The sequence below is a fragment of the Eulemur rufifrons genome, chromosome 19 (assembly GCF_041146395.1).
Source record: "Eulemur rufifrons isolate Redbay chromosome 19, OSU_ERuf_1, whole genome shotgun sequence".
Classification (NCBI taxonomy): Eukaryota; Metazoa; Chordata; class Mammalia; order Primates; family Lemuridae; genus Eulemur; species Eulemur rufifrons.
Genome location: NC_091001.1, coordinates 57,042,798 through 57,064,611, shown reverse-complemented (window position 1 = coordinate 57,064,611; position 21,814 = coordinate 57,042,798). Strand labels below are relative to the sequence as shown.

The 21,814-nt window shown below is 38.5% G+C and overlaps 2 protein-coding genes across 3 annotated transcripts in view; one reads left to right on the top strand and one right to left on the bottom strand.

The window, feature by feature from the left end:
• M1AP (meiosis 1 associated protein) overlaps nucleotides 1-12,474 on the bottom strand; it is a 60,826-nt gene extending 48,352 nt beyond the window's left edge. For both annotated transcript variants that reach the window (XM_069494868.1, XM_069494867.1), the window contains exon 1: nucleotides 12,235-12,474. In XM_069494868.1, the coding sequence (XP_069350969.1) occupies nucleotides 12,235-12,474 (240 nt within the window). The remainder of the gene's footprint in view (nucleotides 1-12,234) is intronic.
• On the top strand, nucleotides 7,605-9,763 carry LOC138400062 (putative uncharacterized protein encoded by LINC00596; the record flags this gene model as incomplete). The annotated part of the gene is given in 2 exon segments (XM_069494876.1): nucleotides 7,605-7,670; nucleotides 9,674-9,763. Coding segments are annotated over 2 exon segments (156 nt in total), but the record flags the coding sequence as incomplete, so codon positions are not given.
• Nucleotides 12,475-21,814: the final 9,340 nt, after the last annotated feature.

Sequence of the window (21,814 nt, the reverse complement as noted above, 5' to 3'; positions counted from 1 at the left end):
TTTCTGTAAAACAAAAGAGAATATGAATAAAGTTGACAACAAAAAACAAAATGAAGAAATATGTGAAACATTAAGTGAGTAGCATAACATTAATAGTCTTAATATAAAAAACTGTTAATATGTAAAAAGCTCCTAAAATTAAAGTAGATATCCTAATACCCCTGCTAGCACCTAACAATGTACATACTAGATAAAATGCAAACTTTTAAAAAATGCATAGTTGAATTCACAAGAAGTTAAGGGAAATACCTGGGTACTGAAAGGGGAGTGGACAGGAAACAGGCAACCACAGTGTTAAACAGGTATAAAAGCCTTTGTTTTCCTTACTGATCTTGGGCCTTATATTTCAAGGGAACAGGAGATAAGGTCTGAGGCCCACAGAAGAAGTGTTATTAATAGAACTGCCGCCCTGGCCCAAAGTTAAGACCTGTCAAAGGCTATCCACTCAGTGAAAAGGTGGGCTAGAAAGAATTCACCCACTAGTAAAAGGAGATGACAATAAAACTTGTTGACTCATATGAGCTCTGAGTAGAAATAAAAAAGAAATTGCTCCTGAGAATTAGAAATCACATGCCTCAAGTGGATTTTAGGATTTGACTTTATCTGCACGATCTGAAATACCTAGCCTGGTCAACATAGTGAGACTGTCTCAAAAAAAATTTTTTTTTAGCTTCTTTATTTGCTACTTAAATCTGTGTCTATGAAATATCTATATCTCTATCCATCTATCTATTCTTGTTGTTTCAATGTTATGTATTACCTGATGAATTTGCATTACAGTATATGAGAATTAGTTTCTCTTTTGGTCTTCTGCCCTCACACCCCCAAACACAGCTCTCCCACACATCTACCCCATCCTCTCAGTAGTTTAAATTTGGTTAGGTCAATATTAAGTTTACTTCATTCTGATTGTGTAAAATCTATTGACATTTGAGTCACGCCATATACTAAATTAGCTTTCCTATGCAATTTTCTGTCACCCAGGCTGGAGCGCAGTGGCCTGATCATAGCTCAAACTCCTAGGCTCAAGCAATCCTCCTGTGTTGACCTCCAGAGTAACTGGAACTACAGGCCTGTGCCCATACACTCAGCTAATTTTTTTTTTTTTTGGTAGAGACGGGATCTCCTAAGTTGCCCAGCCTGGTCTGGGACTCTTGGCCTCAAGTGATCCTCCTGCCTCAGCCTCCCAAAGCACTGGGATTGTAAGCATGAGCCACTGCTCCTGCCTGAGATTTCATGTGTGTATATAATCACATTTCTCTTAAAAATGTTGATGCTATGTTATTTGGTGCATAGGTCTTTAAAAAACTGATAAACTTTCAATAGACACCTCATCCAACAAGCCCCCTGTGCTGAATATCAATACGCCTTCTTGATCACTCTATACTGTTTTGTGCCCTGCATTAAAGTGCCATTCTTTATTTCATTTAATGCTTTTTTTTCTTGGTTTGCATTTGCCTAGTATACCTTTCCTTACCATTTTCTTTTCTTTTCTTTTTTGAGACAGTCTCCCTCTGTCGTCCCAGGTACAGTGCATCATAGCTCACTGCAATCTCAAACTCCTGGCCTCAAGCCATCCTCCTGCCACAGCCTCCCGAGTAGCTGGGACTATAGGCACCTGCAACCACGACCAGCTAATTTTTCTATTTTTAGTAGAGATGGAGTCTTGTTCTTGCTCAGGCTGGTCTTGAACTCCTGAGCTACAGCAATCCTCCTGCCTCGGCCTCCCAGAGTGCCAGGATTACAGGTGTGAGCCACCGCACCTGGCCTATTTTCAACCTTTCTGAATCACATTGTTGTAGCCATGGCTCTTTAAAACAACAGAGTTTTTTGCTTTGTAATCAAATTTGTAAGTTTTAAAAAACATTTTAATAGGTGACTTTAGCTTATCTGTATTTATTGATATGACAGATATGTTTATTTTTAGTTGTATTATTTTGTGGTTTGTATAGCTTTTGGAAAATGACTATATTGTATATTTTCTTTTCCTTTTTTCTATGTTTTTCTTGTCATAAGTAGGAAAGTTTATATTGTTGTTTTAGTGTTTATCTTTATAACTCTATATTTATATAATTCCCTTATTTCTTTAGCAGTATTAATCTACCACTATGAAAATGATAAAATTAGTGTTTTTCATTTTCTTACTTTTACTTTCCCTCTCCTATAGCACTCAATTATAAATTATTGTTATTATCCTCCTTGGAATTTACCTTTATTCTGTTTAATATATTATATCTCTATTATTTGTTACCTTGAAGTGATTCCATTTGAATGTCAGCTAGTAAGAATGAGGAAATAGGTATTATAGCTAAATTAGAGCACTCTGAGTCCTAGTATCTCATTGTAGATAATACATGATTTAAATAACTTCTTTATTATCATGAAAAAGTAAAAGAATTGAGAAGATTTTCATAGTAAGAGCATTCTTTTGAAACCTGTTTTGAGGGAAAATGAGTCATTTTGGTTGGAATTATTAAGGGCACAGTGGATATAAAAGGAATTCTAATATTAATTATAAATCCTCTGTCAGATTCCTTATAAAACATTTAGAATTATTTGATTATACTCAAAAATTAAATATGAAAGGATATATTGAGGTGTTCATCCAGGATAAGATTTCCCACATGCTATCTTACTGGATTTATATTTTGAGCTGCCTCTGCAGATGAAAAATGTCAGATATCTATATAGGTCAGTGACAATGGATTTAAGGTCATGTTTTTCCTTAGGCAAAGATCAGATTGTTCTATAAGGTAACAGCAGTGTTCCAGCAATTTTCTTGAGCTTTTAACTAGGATTGTTCTGTTGGAAGGAAATTTTGGCTTGTATTTTTTCCTGAGTAACCAGTGAGGAGTCTGACTCCTGGCTAAAAACCTATGTGTGATTTTTCCCAGGCCTGACATAGGCAATTACAAAGATTCTGCTTGGCAGGGCTCACAGAGGAAAAGCTACCCTTCCCACACCAGACTTGGTACACAGCCAATGTACTGCAGTTTCTGAAGGGAGTTGCAGTCAGGATTCAGGCCCCCTGGCTGGTCATGATCTTGGAATATTTGCATTCTTAGTCCTGGCACCTTTATTCGTAGGTCTCTTTATCTGAAACCTTGGGCTAAGTCCTCTGCAGGCTCTCTGCCAAGACCTTCTTATGGAGGGAGGCGGAAGGAAACTTTGAAGACACTTTTCCCTACTCTGACTCAGTACTCAGTACTTTTCCAGTCCTAGACTTCCCTCCTTGCCCTCCCCGCAACCCCAGGCTTCATAAAACTGCCAGAGGCTTTTGTTCAGGTCTTCTTCAACAAGGACCCCTACATCTGTACTGTTCTCTTTGATTTTCAACCAGTATTCAGTTCCATGGGGGAAATGGAACAGGGGGAGTAGGCACTATCCCCAGTTTAGACTCTTGCTCATACTATTACACTAAGTGATCAAAGGCTTAACCCTTTCATTTTGGGTTGTGGTTCTAATCATTTACTATGACACCTGCCAGCTCAGATCTCTTTCCCAGCTTAGCTGAGCTCCTGACAGACAAGTCAGTGGTTTCTAGCATAAAGCCGTTTGCCTTTCCTAATGGAGTGATTAAGGGATCAAGGCATTCAACTAGGGTCAAATGTACTGAGGGAGGAGTGCCAGAGGGATATAATATAGCCATTTGGGGAGGGAAAAAAGTCCTTTTACCCTTGTTTGGGACATAGGCTCATTTCCCAAGAAACCTCCTATGCTGGATATCTTCCATTTGCCCTTTTAGATCACTCTCTACCTTTCTGTATCCTATTTTGTGCCCTAGGTAGCTGATCCACAGGGACTGATTCAGTGAGCTCCAGTACACTCCTGCTTCCAGCTGGGTTTGGCCACTGGGAGGCACCAGAGGATCTGGATGTGGGAGGAGAGTGAAGTCGGTATTTATTTCCCAGGCTTCCTCCCCACCAGATTGCCATGGGATGGCTGTGTCTTTCTACTGAAGGTGACAAAGACTTTTTGCTTGACCAAACTTTAGTCAGGCTTCTGAACCTTTTCCTAGGTCCATCTGTGTACTTCTCTGTAAAGTTCAGTTTTAGCAAAGAACCTTGCTAAGTCAGTTTGGCAAGAACCCCCCAATCTCCATGTCTGATCACTCTTCATGTGTGATTGGGTTCCTTATCCTCCACCGTCCCCTAGGTGATATCTGATCACCCTGGCCTGTGTTCAGCAACAATCTTGTTAGCCAGAATTCCCCTTACTTATGTTTCCTCTTTGTATTATAATTTTCTAACCACTGACTCCTACCCTGCTCCTTGGCTATAAATTCCCACTTGCCCTTGCCATATTCAGAGTTGAGCCCAATTTCTCTTTCCCACTGCAAAATCCCATTGCATTGGCCTTATACCTATCCATGGCTATCCAAGGGACCTATAGCATGGTCCCTTATTCAGGACCATCATAACATATCTATTGTGATGGTCCAAAATAAGGTCTGCCTTACCATACTTTAATGAGTGTTACTGAATAATTTTTTCTTTAACAAAGGCCACAGATCTTGTTAGGCAGCCCTCTTCAGACAGTTCTCTCCTCTTCAGCTCTAGGGGTGGTATGGCTATCACACCATCTTTTGTTGACTCTTCCTAAATTCTGCCTACACCAATGCAAATATTCCCTTTCTACATTCCTCTGAAAAATTTTCAATTTGAGTATGCCATCTGCTGTTTCTTGCTGGCAAACTGACTGACTTATACAGATCCTTACATAAGTACCCCATTAAAAAGGAAAATGAAAGCTAAAATAACTTTTTTGGTTTGTTTTTTGGTCACCTAGGCTGGAGTGCAGTGGCATCATCATAGCTCACTGCAACCTCAAACTCCTGGGCTTAAGCAATCCCCCTGCTTCACCCTCCCTAGTAACTGGGACTGTAGGCTTGTACCACGACATCCAGCTAATTTTGCTATTTTTTTGTAGAGATTGGGTCTCACTATATTTCTCAGGCTTATCTTGAACTCCTGGCCTCAAGTGATCCTCCCACCTTGGCCTTCCAAGAAAGCTAAAATAATTTTTAAAGTTATGAATTAAAAGATAACATAGATTTTAAAAACTACATTGAATACATACATCAATAAACAAATACATATATTAGGATCAAAGTGAGAGTCATAAGAAAACATTTAGCATGATGCCTCATATGCAGTAAGTACTCCATAATATCTGCTTAATGTTACTAATGTATTAGCAAACAGGGTTATTTGTCTGAATTATGTGTCTGAAAATAACCAACAAATGTTTTGCACATTTGTTATAAGAGGTTTGGTGTTACTGTAGAAGATTTTTTAAGGACAAAACTGCCAGTGGGAAGAACCTGAGGACTGAGCTCCCCTCCCAGAGAATCCAGGCTCTTATCATTTGACTTTAGGTTTTGGTATATCTCCAAAAGTGAACTATGGTGGTTTTTAAATATGCACACAAATTCTTTGATACTCTTCTCCTCAAATGGTAGCACAAAATCCTTGAGATTTTCTAAACAGACCATCATGTCATCTGCAAACAGGGACAGTTTTATTTCTTCCCTTACAAACAGTATGCCTTTTATTTTCTTTTCTTACTTTAATGTACTGCCTAGGACTTCCAGTACTATGCTGAATAAGAGTGTTGAGAGCAGACATCTTTGTCTTGTTCCCATCTTAGGGAGAAAGCACTCAGTCTTTCACCATTAAAATGGGATGTTAGCTACAGGTTTTATCATGAGTGAGGGTTGAACTTTGTCAAGTGCTTATTCTGCTTCAATTGATATAAACATGTGATTTTCTTCTTTAGCCTTTTAACATGGTGGATTACTTTGATTGATTTTCAAATATTGAATCAATTTTACATCCCTGAAATAAACCCTACTTAGTCATGGTTTATAATTCTTTTTATATATTGCTGAATTCTATTTGTTAATATTTTGTTAAGTTTTATATCATCCATATTGAGGAAGGATATTGGTCTTTAGTTTTCTTTTTATGTACTGTCCAAGTCTGCTTTTGAGATCAGGTAGCCTCATAAAATGAATTGGGAAGTGTTCCCTTCTCTTATGTTTTCTGGAAGAGATTATGTAGACTTGATGTTAATTTTCTTTAAATGTTTGGTAGAATTCTCCAGTAAAATCATTTACACCTGGAGATTATTTTCCAGGAGTTTTAAGATTATAAATTCAATTTCTTTAATAGTTATAGGGCCATTCAAATTATCTATTTTTTATTTTTTTATTTAAAAATATTAAGGGGGTACAAATGTTTTTGTTACACAGAAACCTTCTGTAATACTTAAGTCGGGGCATTTAGTGTGCCCCTCACCAGAATAGTATTCATTATATCTGATAGGTAAGTGTTTACCCTTTCCCTCTTTTTTAAAATATCAAAATATTAAGGGGCAAATTATCTATTTCTTATTGGATGACTGTGATACTTTGTGCTTTTCAAGGAATTGGTCTATTTCATTTAAATTGTCAGATTCATGTATGTAAAGGTGTTTGTAGTATTCTCTTATCATCCTTTGGCTGTCTACTGGGTCTGTAATAATACCCCTATTTCATTCCCGATATTGGCAATTTATATTTTCTCTATTTTCCTGTCAGTCTTGCTAAAGATTTGCCAATTTTATCGATCTTTTCAAAGAATCAACTTTGTTTCACTGATACTCTGTTGTTTTTCTGTTTTCAATTTCATTGATTTTATTCTTTATTATTTCCTTTCTTCTGCCTTGAGTTCATTTTGCTTTCGCATTTCTAGTTTCTTGAGGTGGGATCATGTATCACTGATTTGACCTTTCCTCTTTTCTAATGTGAGTGTTTAGTGCTATCAGTTTCCCTCTCAGCACTGCTTTAGTTGCATTCCAAAAATTTTGATATTTGTATTTTCATTTTTTTCAGTTCAGTGTTTTTTTTTTTTTAATTTCTCTTGACATTTTTTCTGACCCATGGATTATTTAGAAGTGTGTTGTTTAGTTTCCAAGTATTTGGGGGATTTTCCTGTTTGTTTCTGTTACTGATTTCTACTTTGGTTTCATTGTGTCAGAGAACATACTGTGTATGATTTCAATTCTTTTAAGTTTCTTGAGGTTTCTTTTATGGCCCAGGATATGGTCTAGTTTGGTAAAAATGTTCCACGGGTTTTGAAAAGAACCTGCCTTCTGTTTTTGGGTGGAATATTCTATAAATGTCAATTAGATCCTATTGGCTGATGTTTTTCTATATCCTTGTTAATTTATGTCTAGTTGTTCTACACTTACTGAGAGAGGGGCATTGAAGTTTCCAACTATAATTGTGAATTTATCCATTTCTTCTTTTAGGTCTATCAATTTTTGCTCCACATATTTTGTAGCTCTGTTATTTGGTAGATACAAATTTTGGATTGCTATATCTTCTTGTTGGATTGGCTCTTTTATCATTATCTAATGTCATCTTTGTATCTGGTATTCTTTGCTCTGAAATCTACTTTGCCTGATATATTAATATATCCTGTTTTCTTTTGATTAATATTTGCATAGTATATCCTTTCAAATCTTTTTACTTTCCACCTACTTTTTTGTTTGTTTTGTTTTTGAGACAGGGTCTTCTTGCTCTGTTGCCTGAGTTAGAGTGCAGTGGCACTATCCTAGCTCACTGTAGCCTCCAACTCCTGGACTCAAGTGATCTTCCTGCCTCAGCTTCCTGAGTAAGCTGGGACTACAGGAGCACACCACCAAGCCTGGCTAATTTTTTTGGTTTTTGTAGAGATGGGGTCTTTCTATGTAGCTCAGGCTGGTCTCGAACTCCTGGTCTCAAGTGATCCTCCTGCCTCAGCCTCCCAAAGTGCTAGGATTATAGGCATGAGCCACTGCACCCAGCCCTCAACCTACTTTTAATATGTTACAAGTTATTATATTCTTGTAGACAGGATATAGTTGGGTCATTTAAAAAAATTACTCTGCCAACCTCTTTATTTTAATTGATGTATTTAGACCACTCAAATTTAATGTAACTACTGATATGTTAGCTTGCCCATTTATTTGTTATTTTCTGTGTGTTACCTGTTTTTAGTTTGTTTTCTTTTACATACCTTCCTACGGGCTATATGAATATTTAAAAAAATTCTATTTGATTTATCTGTAGTGTTTCTGAGTATATCTCTCTGTGTATATATTTTTAGTGGTTGCTCTAAATATTACATTATATATAGAAACTTATCAGAGTCAAATGTTATCAACATTTTATCAGTTCAAATGAAGTGTAGAAACCTTAACTCCCTTTAAATTCCTTTACCTTCTCTTGTTTGTAATATAATCGTCTTAGATATTTCCTTTACATACGTTAAGAATCACTAAGACAATTATACAATTTTTGTTTCAACTGTCAAATATAACTTAAAAATTCAATTAGAGGAGGAAAGTTTATTGTATTTATTCATATTTTATTTTTTCCATTGTTCTTTATTCCTTCTGAATATTCCAAAATTCTTTCTTTTATCATTTTCTTTCTGTTTCAAGAACTTCCTTTAGCCATTTTCTTAGCATAGGCCTGCTGATGACAAATTCTCTTACTTTTCCTTCATCTGAGAATGTCTTAATTTCCCATTCATTTCTAAAGGATATTTTCAGTGGAGAGAGTGTTCTGTGTTGACAGGTTTTTTCTTTTAGTGTTTGAAAAATGTTGGCCACTTCCTTTTAGTCTCCATGGTTTCTGATGAGAACTCCACTGCCACTTGATTATTTTTACCCTATATGTAAGTTGTTCGTTTTCTCTCTGCTTTCAAGAGTTTTTCTTTGTTGTTAGTTTTTAGAAATTTGATTATCGTGTGTCTTAGAATGAATTTCTTTGGGTTTATCTTATTTGGGGTAAGCCAGCTTCTTGAATCTTTAGGCTAATATCCTTTGCCAAATTTGTGAAATTTTCAGCAATTGTTATTATTTTTTTACCTTGCATATTTTTTTTATTCTTATTTCAGCATATTGTGGGGGTACAAAAGTTTAGGTTACTTATATTGCCCTTGCCCCCCCCACCACCCCAGGTCAGAGCTTCAAACGTGTCCATCCCTTAGACAGTGAAATTGTTTTTCAGCTTCACATTCTTTCTTTCTTGAATTTCAATGACATAAATGTTAGATGTTCTGTTATAGTCCCACAGGTCCTTGGAGCTTTCTCCATTTTTTAAAAATTCTATTTTCTATCTCTTGCTCAGATTAGATAATTTCTATTCTAACTAGATGTTCACTGATTCTTTCTTCCATCCTCTCCATTCTGCTGCTGAGCCCATCCATTGCATTTTGTTTTCTTTTGTTTTATATTTAGGTTATTGTATTTTTAAGTTCTAAAATTTCTATTTGATTTATATCTTCTATTTCTTTACAGAAACTTTCTAATTTTCTATTTCTTTCAAGCATGTTCAAAACTGCTTATTGAAGCAGTTTTATGGTAGATGCTTTAAAATCCTTTTCAGATAATTCCAACATCAGTGTCACCTCAGTGTTGGTGTCTGTTTATTGTCTTTTCTCATTCAAGTTCAGATTTTCCTGGTTCTGGATATGATCAGTGACTTTTTAAATTGTATTCTGAACATTTTGAGCATTATGATATAGGACTCTGGATCTTATTTAAATCTTCTGTTTTATTTTTATTTTATTTATTTATTTATTTTGAGACAGAGTCTCACTCTGTTGCCCCAGCTAGAGTGTCGTGGCGTCAGCCTAGCTCACAGCAACCTCAAACTCCTGGGCTTAAGCAATCCTTCTGTCTCAGCCTCCTGAGTAGCTGGGACTACAGGCATGTGCCACCATGCCCAGCTAATTTTTTTCTATATATTTTTAGTTGTCCAGCTAATTTCTTTGTATTTTTACAGGTTGGTATCGAACTCCTGACCTCGAGCAATCCGCTCGCCTTGGCCTCCCAGAGTGCTAGGATTATAGGCGTGAGCCACCATGCCCGACCTCTTTGCTAAGTTTTGATTGAATGCCAGATAGTGTGAACTTTACCTAGTTGGGTGCTGGGCATTCTTCTATTTCTATAAATAGTCTTGAGCTCTGCTCAGGATTGCCTCTCAGTTCAAGTTGCCTGGAAAAAGTTTGATTCTTTAGATCTTGTGTTTATATTAGGCAGTTTTGAGCAGCACTAAGTCTTGCGCTATTTATAGCCTTTATAGAAAGGCAAGACCTTTCTGGGTATTCTACCCAATGTATCATGAATTACAAGGATTTCTAATGTGGGTGATATGAACAGGTACTATTGCTGTTGTGAGTGCCAGGTATTTTTGCCTCTAGTCCTTCCAGGTGGTTCTTTCTTTTGCTTTGGGTAGTTTCCTTACATGCATGTCATGATCAGTACTCTGTTGAATACTCACGGGACCTTCCTCAGGTCTTTAGAGTTCTATATATAGCTCTCTCCTTTCCTTTATGTAGCTCTTTATCCTCCAGCTGCCTTGGTCTCCCTGAAGTCCCACCTCTATCTTCTCAACTCAGGGAGATCACTGGCGCCACCCTAGGTTCCCTCTCTCTGCAGTGTGGCTTGAAAACTTTCTCAGGGCATTAGGCTGGAACAATCCTAGGTTTTACCTCATTTGCTTCCTGTTTCTCAGGGAGCTTTGTCCTTTGCTGCCTGATGTCCAAAATCTTAAAAACTGTTTTTCATATGTTTTATCCAGTTTTTTTGTTATTTCAGGCATGAGAGTAAATCTGCTCCCTGTTACTCTATCTTAGGTAGAACAATGACTTGCTTCCAATGAATAGAATGTAGAGAAAGTGACAGTCTTACTTTTGAGACTAAGACATGAAAGGTATTTTGGTTTTCTCTTTGCTCTCCCTCTCTTTTGGACCAGTTGCTCTGGGAGAAGTCACTGCCATAGAATGAGGACATTTAAGCAGCCTTATGGAGAGATCCAAGCGGTAAGGAAATAGAACTCCTGCCAATAGCTATGCAAATATGCCATCTTGAAACTGGATCCTCCAGCCTCAACTTCTGATGACTACAACCTTAGCTGATATCTTGACCACAACTTCATCAGGGATCCTAGGCCTGAACTACCTGCCTAAGCTGCTTATGAATTGCTAACTTACAGTAACTATGAGAATACATGTTTATTAATTTAAGCCACTACATTTTGGGATAATTTGTTACACAGCAATAAACAGTGAATAGAGGAACCAAATTCTACTCAAGCTATAGAAAGGGTCAGTTGAATTTCTTAAGTAACTTTACTCCTTTCCCATCCTCAATCCAGCCTAAGTAAAAATGCACAGACAAAATCACCAGGCTTAGCACTTAGAGCCTTTATACTCAAAACTTTCCCTATATGACTCCTTTTGATAAATAAACCCCTAGTTTCTGTGAATCTAAGATTCTATCAAAAACACCAGGGTATGTTATATTTTTATAATATTCTAACTAACCCAAGAAGCATAATGTGATACATATTATTTTCATTCTTTATAGTATCAACAGAGATGTCATTTTTCCACTTTCAATGAGGGAAACTGAGGCATTAATTAAAAATGAGTAGATTCTAGTCAGATACTACATTAATAACTTAGTAATGGATTTATGAAATTTCCTCTTTCAGAAATCTTAAATAACAAGATTTATATCCAGTTAATAAGATATATTAGCAGCAAGGCTGCCTCAACGTACGAGATGCATAGAAAAACCTCTGGAAGCCTTTCTCATCCCTATGATTCTGAATTTTACATAAAGGAGAAAAAAGGGGGAGCTTTGTAAAAACATTAGTCCCAGCCCAGCTATTGCCTTCTAAAACCTTAGGAGGAGTCTCACCTGAGTCCCATGCGGGATGTAGAGAAAATATTTTCATGTTTTTACACAATTAAGGCTTTCTGAGCAAAGAAAACTGGTACTTGAGTTAAAGAACAAGTTGTGGAAGTTTAAGGATGATCGAATAGCCAGAGACCTCTGAAGAGATTTAGAACTTACTTTCTTATGTGTTTACATTTCAAAAGGGGTGAAAAGAGTCAATTGTTTACATTCCAAAGAGCTGTTAACGCCAAAGTTTCTCTCCCTTTCTCAGGAGCATAGGGGGGTAGTGTGTAGCCTATTTAAACTCCCATATTAATAATTTTGGGGGTTCTCTCCAGTACAAGCCCCCATATATGCAGGGTGACATCTGCCTCTCATGGTGTCAGCTGTAGGGGTATTGGCTGTGGGGAACTAGTGCAGTTATTGCTGTAAGTAATAATTACTGTGATCTCTGTTTTAGAAACCTTATACTATGTTTGCTTTCAGGATAAAATGAATAGACATAGGTATACTCACCACAAAAGGGAGAATGCACTCATGCTGATTTTGTACCATGTATAAACTGAACAGGGACATACGGCTGGGCCCCATCAAGCTGCAGGCTAGCGAGAAAAAGTTCTTCAGGGCCTCACAGAGGTTGGAGCAGATGTCAGCCCAGGACGGCAGAGCAATGTGCACAATGAGAAGCCGTGGAGGTTGCTGGTCAATCTGTGTGGGAGTGGAGGGCCCTTTACCAGCAGTTCGCCAAGGATGCATGGCAACCAAACCAGAGGTGGAACTGCAGCCACTACCTGGATACTTTCTATACCTGTAGGGAAGGAAAGAGAAACCGCTGGCTTTCAAACTGAATGATGTGCTCTGTTGAAACAAAGAACACAGGTGGAGGGGACTCAGTCCAGAAAGGAGTCAGATTGGGCACTAATCAAGCTTGTACAGGTTATTCCATGTTAACAAAGCTCCCAAGGGATCTAGATGTTTGCTTATAATGTAAGCCTGAAATGCTTAGAGATGCTGAGTGGAACTAATCAAAAAGTTACATGAAAGTCAAACTTCATTCTCAAGGTAAGCTATCTGCCCTCATAAACTTTGTTTCTTTGTTAGCATTTATTGTACGATATTGTAATTTGTTTCTATGACTGCCTCTCCCCCTATATTGTGAGCTTCCCAAAGGTGCAAAACCTGTCTGGTTGATTTTATTCATCAGTGCCTAGCACAATGTGTGTTTGGTACACAGTAATGCCTATAAATGAAAATGTGACTACATTTCTCCCTTGGTTAAAATTCTTGGGTTGTCCATATCTCCTATAAGGTAAAATTTAAACTCTCTTCAAGGCCCTTTATGATTTCACTGTCAGCCTGGGGAACAGATGAGGAACTGGAAGCTGTTCCTCATCTCAAGGTTTTCATGGAAATAATACCAAATACATTGCTCCTATCAGTGCATTTGCTCGTGCTGTTTTCTCTGCTTCCAACATCCTTGACTTCTTTCTTTACTGGTTACTTACACGTATCCCCAGAACTCAGATTAGGAAATGAGAACAAAGAAACAATAGCAGGAATGAGAAGGGGACATCATTACGAATGAGGAAACATGAAAAAGGTTAAAGGGGATATAATGAACAACTTTATCCAATAAGTTGGATAAAATGGGCAAATTCCTAGAAAAATACATCTAACCAATACTAAATAAAAAAAATTTTAGAAATTGGCCAGGCATAGTGGCTCATGTTTGTAATCTCAGCACTTTGGGAGGATGAGGCAGGAGGATGGCTTGAGGCCAGGAGTTTGAGATCAGCCTGGGCAACATAGTGAGACATCGTTTCTACAGACAATTTTTTAAAAAATTAGCTGGGCATGGTGGGTCAAGCCTATAGTCCCAGCTACTTGGGAGGCTGAGGCAGGAGGATTGCTTGAGCCCAGGAGTTCAAGGTTGCAGTGAACTATCATCATCCTACCGCACTTCAGCCTGGTTAACACAATGGGACCCTGTCTCTGAAAAATAATTTTAGGGGCCTAAATAGTCTATAATCATTAAAGAAATTTAATTGGTAATCAAATATCTTCCCATAAAGTAAACCAGGGGGCCAGAGGATTCTACTGATGAGTTCCATTAAACTTATAAAGACCAAGAATTTCAATCTTAGATTACTTTAAATAGAAGAGAGAATACTCCTCAATTAATTTTATGAGTTTAGCATAAACCTTTGATACTGAAACCAGATAAGAGTATAATAAGAAAAAAACTATAGGATAATCTCACCCATAAACTTAGATGTATAAAAGTCCTCACAAAACTTAAGAAAATTGAAACTAGTAATATATAAAAAGAATAATACATCATGACCAACTTGGGTTTATCTAAAGAATATAAGGTTGATATAACATTAGAATATCAATCACTGTAATTCATCACATTAAAGGAGTAAATGAGAAAGATGATATCATCTCAATAGAGCCTTATTAAAACTCAACATCGTGCATAATAAAGCCTCTTAGTATCTAGGAATAGATGATAGGAATGATCTGATAAAAGATGTTTACAAAAACCTAGAGCAAACATCATTTTTTTTTTTTTTTTATGCTGGCCAGTGTGGTGCACTTGTGGTGCACCAGGACCCGCAACCTGGGCAGCAAAACATCATTCTTAATGGTAATATGTTGAAAGTTTCCATATGAGACAAGGAGTTCTGTTGAACACTGTAGTGAAGGTAGCAATAAGGCAAGACAAATAAACAAAAGGGATTGCAGTGGAACAAAGAAAACTTATTGTTTGCAGATGATATGATTGCACATATAGAAAATCTAAAAGAATCTATAGTTTTATAATTTTCCCCAAAAGATCTCCTCACCTTTTGTTAAATCTTAGTCTTAGGGCTCTATTATTTTTTAAATAGTAATTTACATGACATCTTTTTAAATTTCATTTTTAGTTTGTTGTTTATATATAGAAATATAACTAATTTTTGTATATTGATTTTTTATTTAATAACCTTGCTGCACTCTCTTACTAATTATAGCAATTTATCTGTAAATCTTTTTTTCACAATCATATAATCTTCAATAAAGTTAGATCATAGCAGCAAAAAGACTATTAATAACAATCTTGTTCACAATTACCCCAAACTACAAACAACACAAATATCAATCTACATCAGAATGGGTACATCATGGTACATTCACACATACAGCAATGAAAATGCATAAACTACAGTTACACGCAACATGGATGACTCTAAGAAACATAATATTGAATAAAAGAAGCAAGACACAAAGAATACATATACATGTAGCATGATTCCATCTATATGTTTTAAAAATAAGCAAAAATAACTATATTGTTTAAGTATGCATGCTAGTGGTAAAACTATAAAGAAAAGCAAGGAAATTATCATAAAAATTAGGGTAGTGATTTTCTCTAGGAAAGAAGGAGGGCGTTATGATTAGAAGGGACAAAAGAAAGGGGTTCTGGGCTGTTGGTAATGTTCTATGTCTTGATTGTTTTTCTTTTTTTTGAGACAGAGTCTCGCTTTGTCACCCAGGTTAGAGTGCAGTGGCATCATCATAGCTCACTTTAACCTCAAACTCCTGGGCTCAAGCAATCCTCCTGCCTCAGCCTCCCAAGTAGCTGGGACTATAGGCACATGCGACCATGTCTGGCTAATTTTTTCTATTTTTAGTAGAGACGGGGTCTCATTCTTGCTTAGGCTGGTCTCGAACTCCTGAGCTCAAGTGATCCTCCCACCTTGGCCTCCCAGAGTACAGGATTACAGGTGTGAGCCCCCACGGCTGGTCTATTTCTTGATCTTTATTGTGGTTACATGGGTGTTCACAATTATTAAACTGTATGTTCATGTTTTATTGTCTTTCTTTTTTTTTTTTTTTTGTTGAGACAGAGTCTCACTTTGTTGCCCAGGCTAGAGTGAGTGCCGTGGCGTCAGCTTAGCTCACAGCAACCTCAGACTCCTCGGCTTAAGCGATCCTACTGCCTCAGCCTCCCGAGTAGCTGGGACTACAGGCATGCGCCACTATGCCCGGCTAATTTTTTCCATATAGATTTTTAGTTGTCCATATAATGTCTTTCTATTTTTAGTAGAGACGGGGTCTCACTCTTGCTCAGGCTGGTCTCGAACTCCTGACCTTGAGCGATCCACCCGCCTCGGCCTCCCAGAGTGCTAGGATTACAGGCGTGAGCCACCGCGCCCGGCCTGTATGTTCATGTTTTATGACATTTCCTCTAAATATGTTATATTTAACAATAGAAATATTTCAAAAAGAACATTAAGACAATCATAAAAGAAAACATGATAAAAGGATAGTTAAAGGATAAATATATATCCCTAGCTCTGGGAACTAATATGATTCTATATAATTATTTTTAGCTAAAGAATGCAGAGAAAATTAAAGCTTCTTTGATTTCCCCTGTGACCAAGAGAAAGATAATTATAATTTTCAGAAACATGTTGAAGTTTGGAATCTTTAAAAATGACCTAAGAATACATAGATAGATGTATTTTTCAAAATGAATCTGTAAAGTTATTTCCTTCAAACTTCCCTTTTTGAATGGTAGAAGTCAGCATTCATTCATTCAACATTTTTTTTTTCTTTTTGAGACAGGGTATTGCTCTGTCACCCAGGCTATAGTGCAGTGGTGTGATCCTAGCTCACCATAACCTTAAATTCCTGGGCTCAATCTATCTTCCTGCCTCAGCCTTGCCAGTAGCTAGGACTACAGGTATGGGCTACCGTGCCTAGCTAATTAAAAAAATTTTTTTTTTTGTAGAGATGGGGTCTCACTATGTTGCCCAGGCTGGTCTTGAACTCTTGGCCTCAAGCAGTCCTCCCACCTGAGCATCCCAAAATGTTGAGATTACAGGTGTGAGCCTCAGCACCTGGCCCATTCAACATTTTTTTTAATTGTGTTCCAATTATGTGCTGAGTACAGCTGAAAAAAGTAAATGAATGAATATGGTCATCTGTAGAACCATAAATCCAAATCAATAACTAATGCATATACCAAGAAATCACATACCATAAATATCTGTACTCTTAAATTAAGTGCACGGGGCCTATTTTTTTTTTTTTTTTTTCCCATGGAATGCTGTATTAGAGGCTGACACACAGACAGATTCACACAGACAAATAGGCACCCAGCGGCCTTATTTAATGTATAATGAGCTTCTACTTCCCTGGTCCATCTTCCCTCACATCTGAAAACATTGTCATTTTAGAGCATAAGCAGTCCTTACTTTGCCTGGTTCCAGTATATACAGATTTCAGTTACTACAGTTTAGCTAATTAACATCAGCTCTCCAACAACACAGTTTACATTTTGGTTACCATGGAATATTAACCATAAGTAATTATATAAAGTACAAATCGTTTCTAGCTCTTCAGTTCACAAATCACTATGTACATAATAAATGCACATCATGATCAATGATCAACTATGCCACCCCTTTCAAAGTCTGTCAGTGACTGGTCACTGCAGATGTTATTCAGTTTAAGCACAGACAGAAAAGTGTAAAGTTGTGTTACTTTCTTGTTTCCTAGTGATAAGCCCACATGACATTTTACAAAAATGAATACTTGAAAGAGTGAATTAGCTAACAAAAATGAAAATGCAGCAAAGAAATGAAAAGTGATAATGTTGAAAGTGAAATTTGAATTGAACATAAATGGAATTAAAGAAGAAACAGCTGACCACGAGAATGTTGGTGCTGCCCATTTCATAGACTCTAGATAAGCAGCCAGAGGAACCTGGTGAAGGCAAACTTATCAATATAAGGAAAGTCACTGTGACAAAAAAGTGAAGATGCCTCAGAGAAAGTGCCACTGGCAAAAAACTTCATTATTAAAGAAACCTTCAGAGATAATGTATAAAATTGAAGATACAAAAGATAAAATGTTGGAAACTGACCCAAACTTGAAAAGGAGAATAGCAATTTGCTAAGGCATACAAAAGATGTTTGCTCTAGCATAAGTTTTAGTATGGGAAAAAAAGCAAGCACGAGCACTGTTCAAACTATTCTTGGTAAAATTTTTATAAACAAACCACTTTAGCTTTCAATGCTTCTAATGTTTTAAATTAGTGTATGAAATAAATAGTTTTACTGTTGTATGTTTCCCTATACACTTATAACAGACAATAAGAGAGTTTTTACTGTTTTGACAACAATTTTCAGAAGTCACGGAACAATTGTATCAGTAATTTTTCCCACTGATTATTAAGATCTCTTTGAGGGGTTTCAGCTTGCAGTTATTTTAGATCCCACACTAATGTGCAATTGGAAGACTGCAAATGAGGTAAAAGGCAGCTCTCTTCCCTATATCCTCAAGCGTGATCCATTAATGCATCTGTTGTGTGTAGGTGTACTACCAAACAGGATTTGACTTTACTTCAGACCCCGTATTCTCCACTTCTGTCGAGAAAACTCACTTAGAATACTTTCCCCCAGCAAACTGGTTAAACCTGGAACTGGGCCTTGAACCACCAAAAACCAAGTTACTCCTGTACTAAAAACCCTCCAGCCACTTTCAATTACACGTGAAACGAAATCCAAACACCTCACCCTGGGCCCCAAATCTGCCGGTGTCTTCCGCCCAGTGTCCACCTCAGGCCCTGCCCTCCCCTTCCGCGTCTCTCAGACCCGCGGACGCGTTCGGCCCCTCGCCGCGGCGCCCTCTGCAGGATGGTCTCGTCCGAGCATCCCCTCTACCCTACTCACCCTTCACGTCTCATCCTAACAGGCTGCGGCCCCTTTACGCGCCCTCTTTCAAGCGCGTATACTATGCTTTTATAGGTAGCCCTTAGGACACTATGTCGTGTGACAAATGACTCAGTGGTTCTCCCTCCGGCAGGGCCCCATTAAAAATTTCATGGGCTCTAAGCACTTTTGCCTTCGTGGGCCCTTTCCCTCATAAAAAAATTAATAGATTTTCGTGGGTCGTAAAAATCTCATTTTTTCCCCTGATGTGAGAAAAAATTAAAACGTTTTCTTCAACCTTAAGGGTTCATTGTTTTCTTCCGACTTTAAAAGAAATTAAAACATTCTCGTGCCCCTACAAATTCTCTTGGGCCCTGGGCCGGGCGCCCACCATTCCTGGCGGATGGGCGGCGCTCAGGCCCGGGGGGTCCCGCGGAGGAGGCTCGGGGCCGCTCGGAAACGTGCGCGGAGGGTGGCTTGGGACGCGCAGGGAGCCGAGCCTCTGTCCCACCTCAGTCAGTCAGTCCTGCCCCGGTACCTGCCCCGGCCCGCGCCGCCAACACCGCCCGAGGGCGGCCCGAACTTGACCCAACCTGAGCCTGCGAGGTGCTGCCCGCCACTCCTGCTGTCCTTCCCCGAGGTCCTCAGCCCCTTCTGCCCCGAGGCGTGGAGAAGCTCGGATCCCCGGTCCTTGGGAAGGCAGGGCCACGGTTACCTGGCCCTCCCAGCTCTCGGGGGCGTGCCCTTGCGCGGCCGAAGGCGCCTCCTCAGCCTCACTGCGTGTGCTGCTGGGCTGGGGGTGCCTCAGGGTTCACCTCAGGTTACGCCTCGGGACACGGTCTCCAAGTCCCCAGATGCCCTGGAGACAGCCCTTCTTTAGCTCTCAGGTAGAATTTTGGATATCTGTTGGAAATACTGTGCTAAACCTGGCACTTCCTCGTTAGCTACCCCTTCCCTCCACGAAACATTCTAGTAGCGCCCCCAGCGTTCTTGGTTTTTAACTCTTCTTCCACATCATTCATTTACTCCTTCAGTCACTATTTTATTCAGTAAACATTTGTGGTGGGCACACTATGTGCCATGCACTGTGCTAGGATTAGGGTAGGTGGATACACAAACAATGGTCCCTGCTCTCATGTAAGTTAGAGTTTAGTCTACCCTCAGAAAGTTCATTTAAGTCTTTTCAAACTTCTGCATTCCAAGAGGGTCTGTCTCTCTCTGCTCATACTCATTCTCACTTGAGATTTATTCCTGCAGTCACTTTCACAAACTTCAGATGGGATAGGAGTGCTGGTTGGTCTGGGTTTTCAACGCTGGTTGAATAGGAATTCTATACATTAGCTCAAAGGAGAGGAAAAGATAATGCTAGTACCAAGCCAGAAATGGACAAGCAGTTTCTCCTATTTCACTCTTTATCATTCGTTTTTTCCCTCTCAGTTCATTACTTGAGATGCAGGTGTGGGGCAGTGTTCCAACGAGTGGCTTGGGACAGGCTAGATGTTTCAACAGGAAAAGAGTCACTTGCATGTGTCCTAGTCCCACTAAATTTTGCTCCTCTCAACTGTTCCTCAGAATAAAAACAGAAATATGTAACCCAAGCACTTCTTTTAAACACTATAATCTGATGTCCAATAGAGTTCCTGTGTTTAAATTTAAAGGGTAGTTTCTGAACAGCTCTTGTTTCCCATATAGTCCAAGTTAGTCTTCCTGTCTCTAATCACCAGTTATCCTTTCCACTGATGTTAGAATTATCCTTGTAGACATATTTTGCTCATGTCATTCTTTGGCTTAAAAACTGTTCAGGTTTCCTTTTTGGGAGACACAGGACTCCTCTAATGGGCAACTTTGGTTTGCTGATTCCTCAACAGCTTTCCTGAATTTTTACAGTCTAGGATGCTTACATCCCTTTCTTCTTCACTTGGGGTCAGCCTTACATTACAGTGTGACTGCTTTCTTAGCCTTTCATGGCCCCCTTCCTCATTTTCTCTCACAGGTGTTTTCTCTAATAAAATCATTACACACTTAATCTTATCTCTAGTGTCTGCTTCTTAGAGGACCTAGATTAACACCTGAATACTTAAACAATGTAATAGCACTAATAAAGGTATTAAACAAACACTCAGCAAATATTTACTGACTTCCTAAATGCCAGGCATTATTCTAGGCTCTAATAATACAATCATCTTTGCTCTCCTGGGGGGCTTAGTCTATGGTGGACAGACCAGTACTTAGGCAATGAGAATGTACTATGACATGTGCTACAGCAGGGGAAACACAAGCTTATGGGAACACATGGGAAAGGCATAGACTTTGAGAACTGGACAGAACTTCCTGGAGAAAGGGATTTTCATTCTTAGCTGAATCAACAGAAGTAAATAGGAGTTAGCCAAGTAAGGGGCATGGAGAGCATTCCATGCAGAGGGAATTCTGAGGAAATGAAGAAACTGAGCCAGGCTAGAGTATAATATGTGGAAGAGGAGTGGTAAAGATGAAGCAGGAGAGATAGGCAAAGGGCCAGAACATGTAAGGTCTTGTGGACTATTTAAAGGATTTTGGATTTCATACCACAGCAAAGTAGGGGTGGTGTGGGGGAGCTGGACTGAAGTGTTTAAGCAGAGGAGTGACATGGTCTGATTTGAGTACTAGAGAGAACTTTCTACCTACTCTAAGGGGAATGGATTGGGGCTGAAGTTGGGGTGGTGGTGGCTGGGCATAGGGGCAAGATTGGGGTAGGAAACAGTCTAGGCAAGAGAAGATAATGGCTTGAATTAGGGTGTTTGTAGGGGGGATACAGATATGTGGGTAGAGATATCTAGGAGTTAAAATTAGCAGATCTTTGTGATTGATTGTATTGTTTAGGAGGAATCCTGAATGACAGGGCCCAGAATATAGTAGACATTCAATGAATATTTATTGAATAATGAATGTGAAGTCTCTAGTTTGGACAGCTGAAAAGACAGTGGAGCTATATACAGAGACAGGGAACATTAGTCTTACCACCCAACCAGTTACTCAGGCTGGTGTGGGGATGAGGATGACAATTCAGTTTTGGACAAGTTGAAACTGAGGTGCCTGTGGTCACATTGAGTGGAAATGTCCAAAAGGCAGTTGGATGTATGTGTCAGAACCTGAAAAAAGAAATATGGCCTGGAAATGTATATTTAGGAAATCATTATTAATTAAATTAGTATGAATGAGACTGCCTAGAATAGTGATTTTTTTCAAAGTGGAGATCTCAACTCATTTATAGGTAGTAAAATCATTTTAGTGGGATGCAACCAGAATTTTAAAAAATGGAATTGAATAAAATGCAACACAGTAGAAAAAATATCAGGGTTTATAAATAAAAGTAAAGGTAAATATAGTGTAAGTATGAATTTGTAAAACATTTA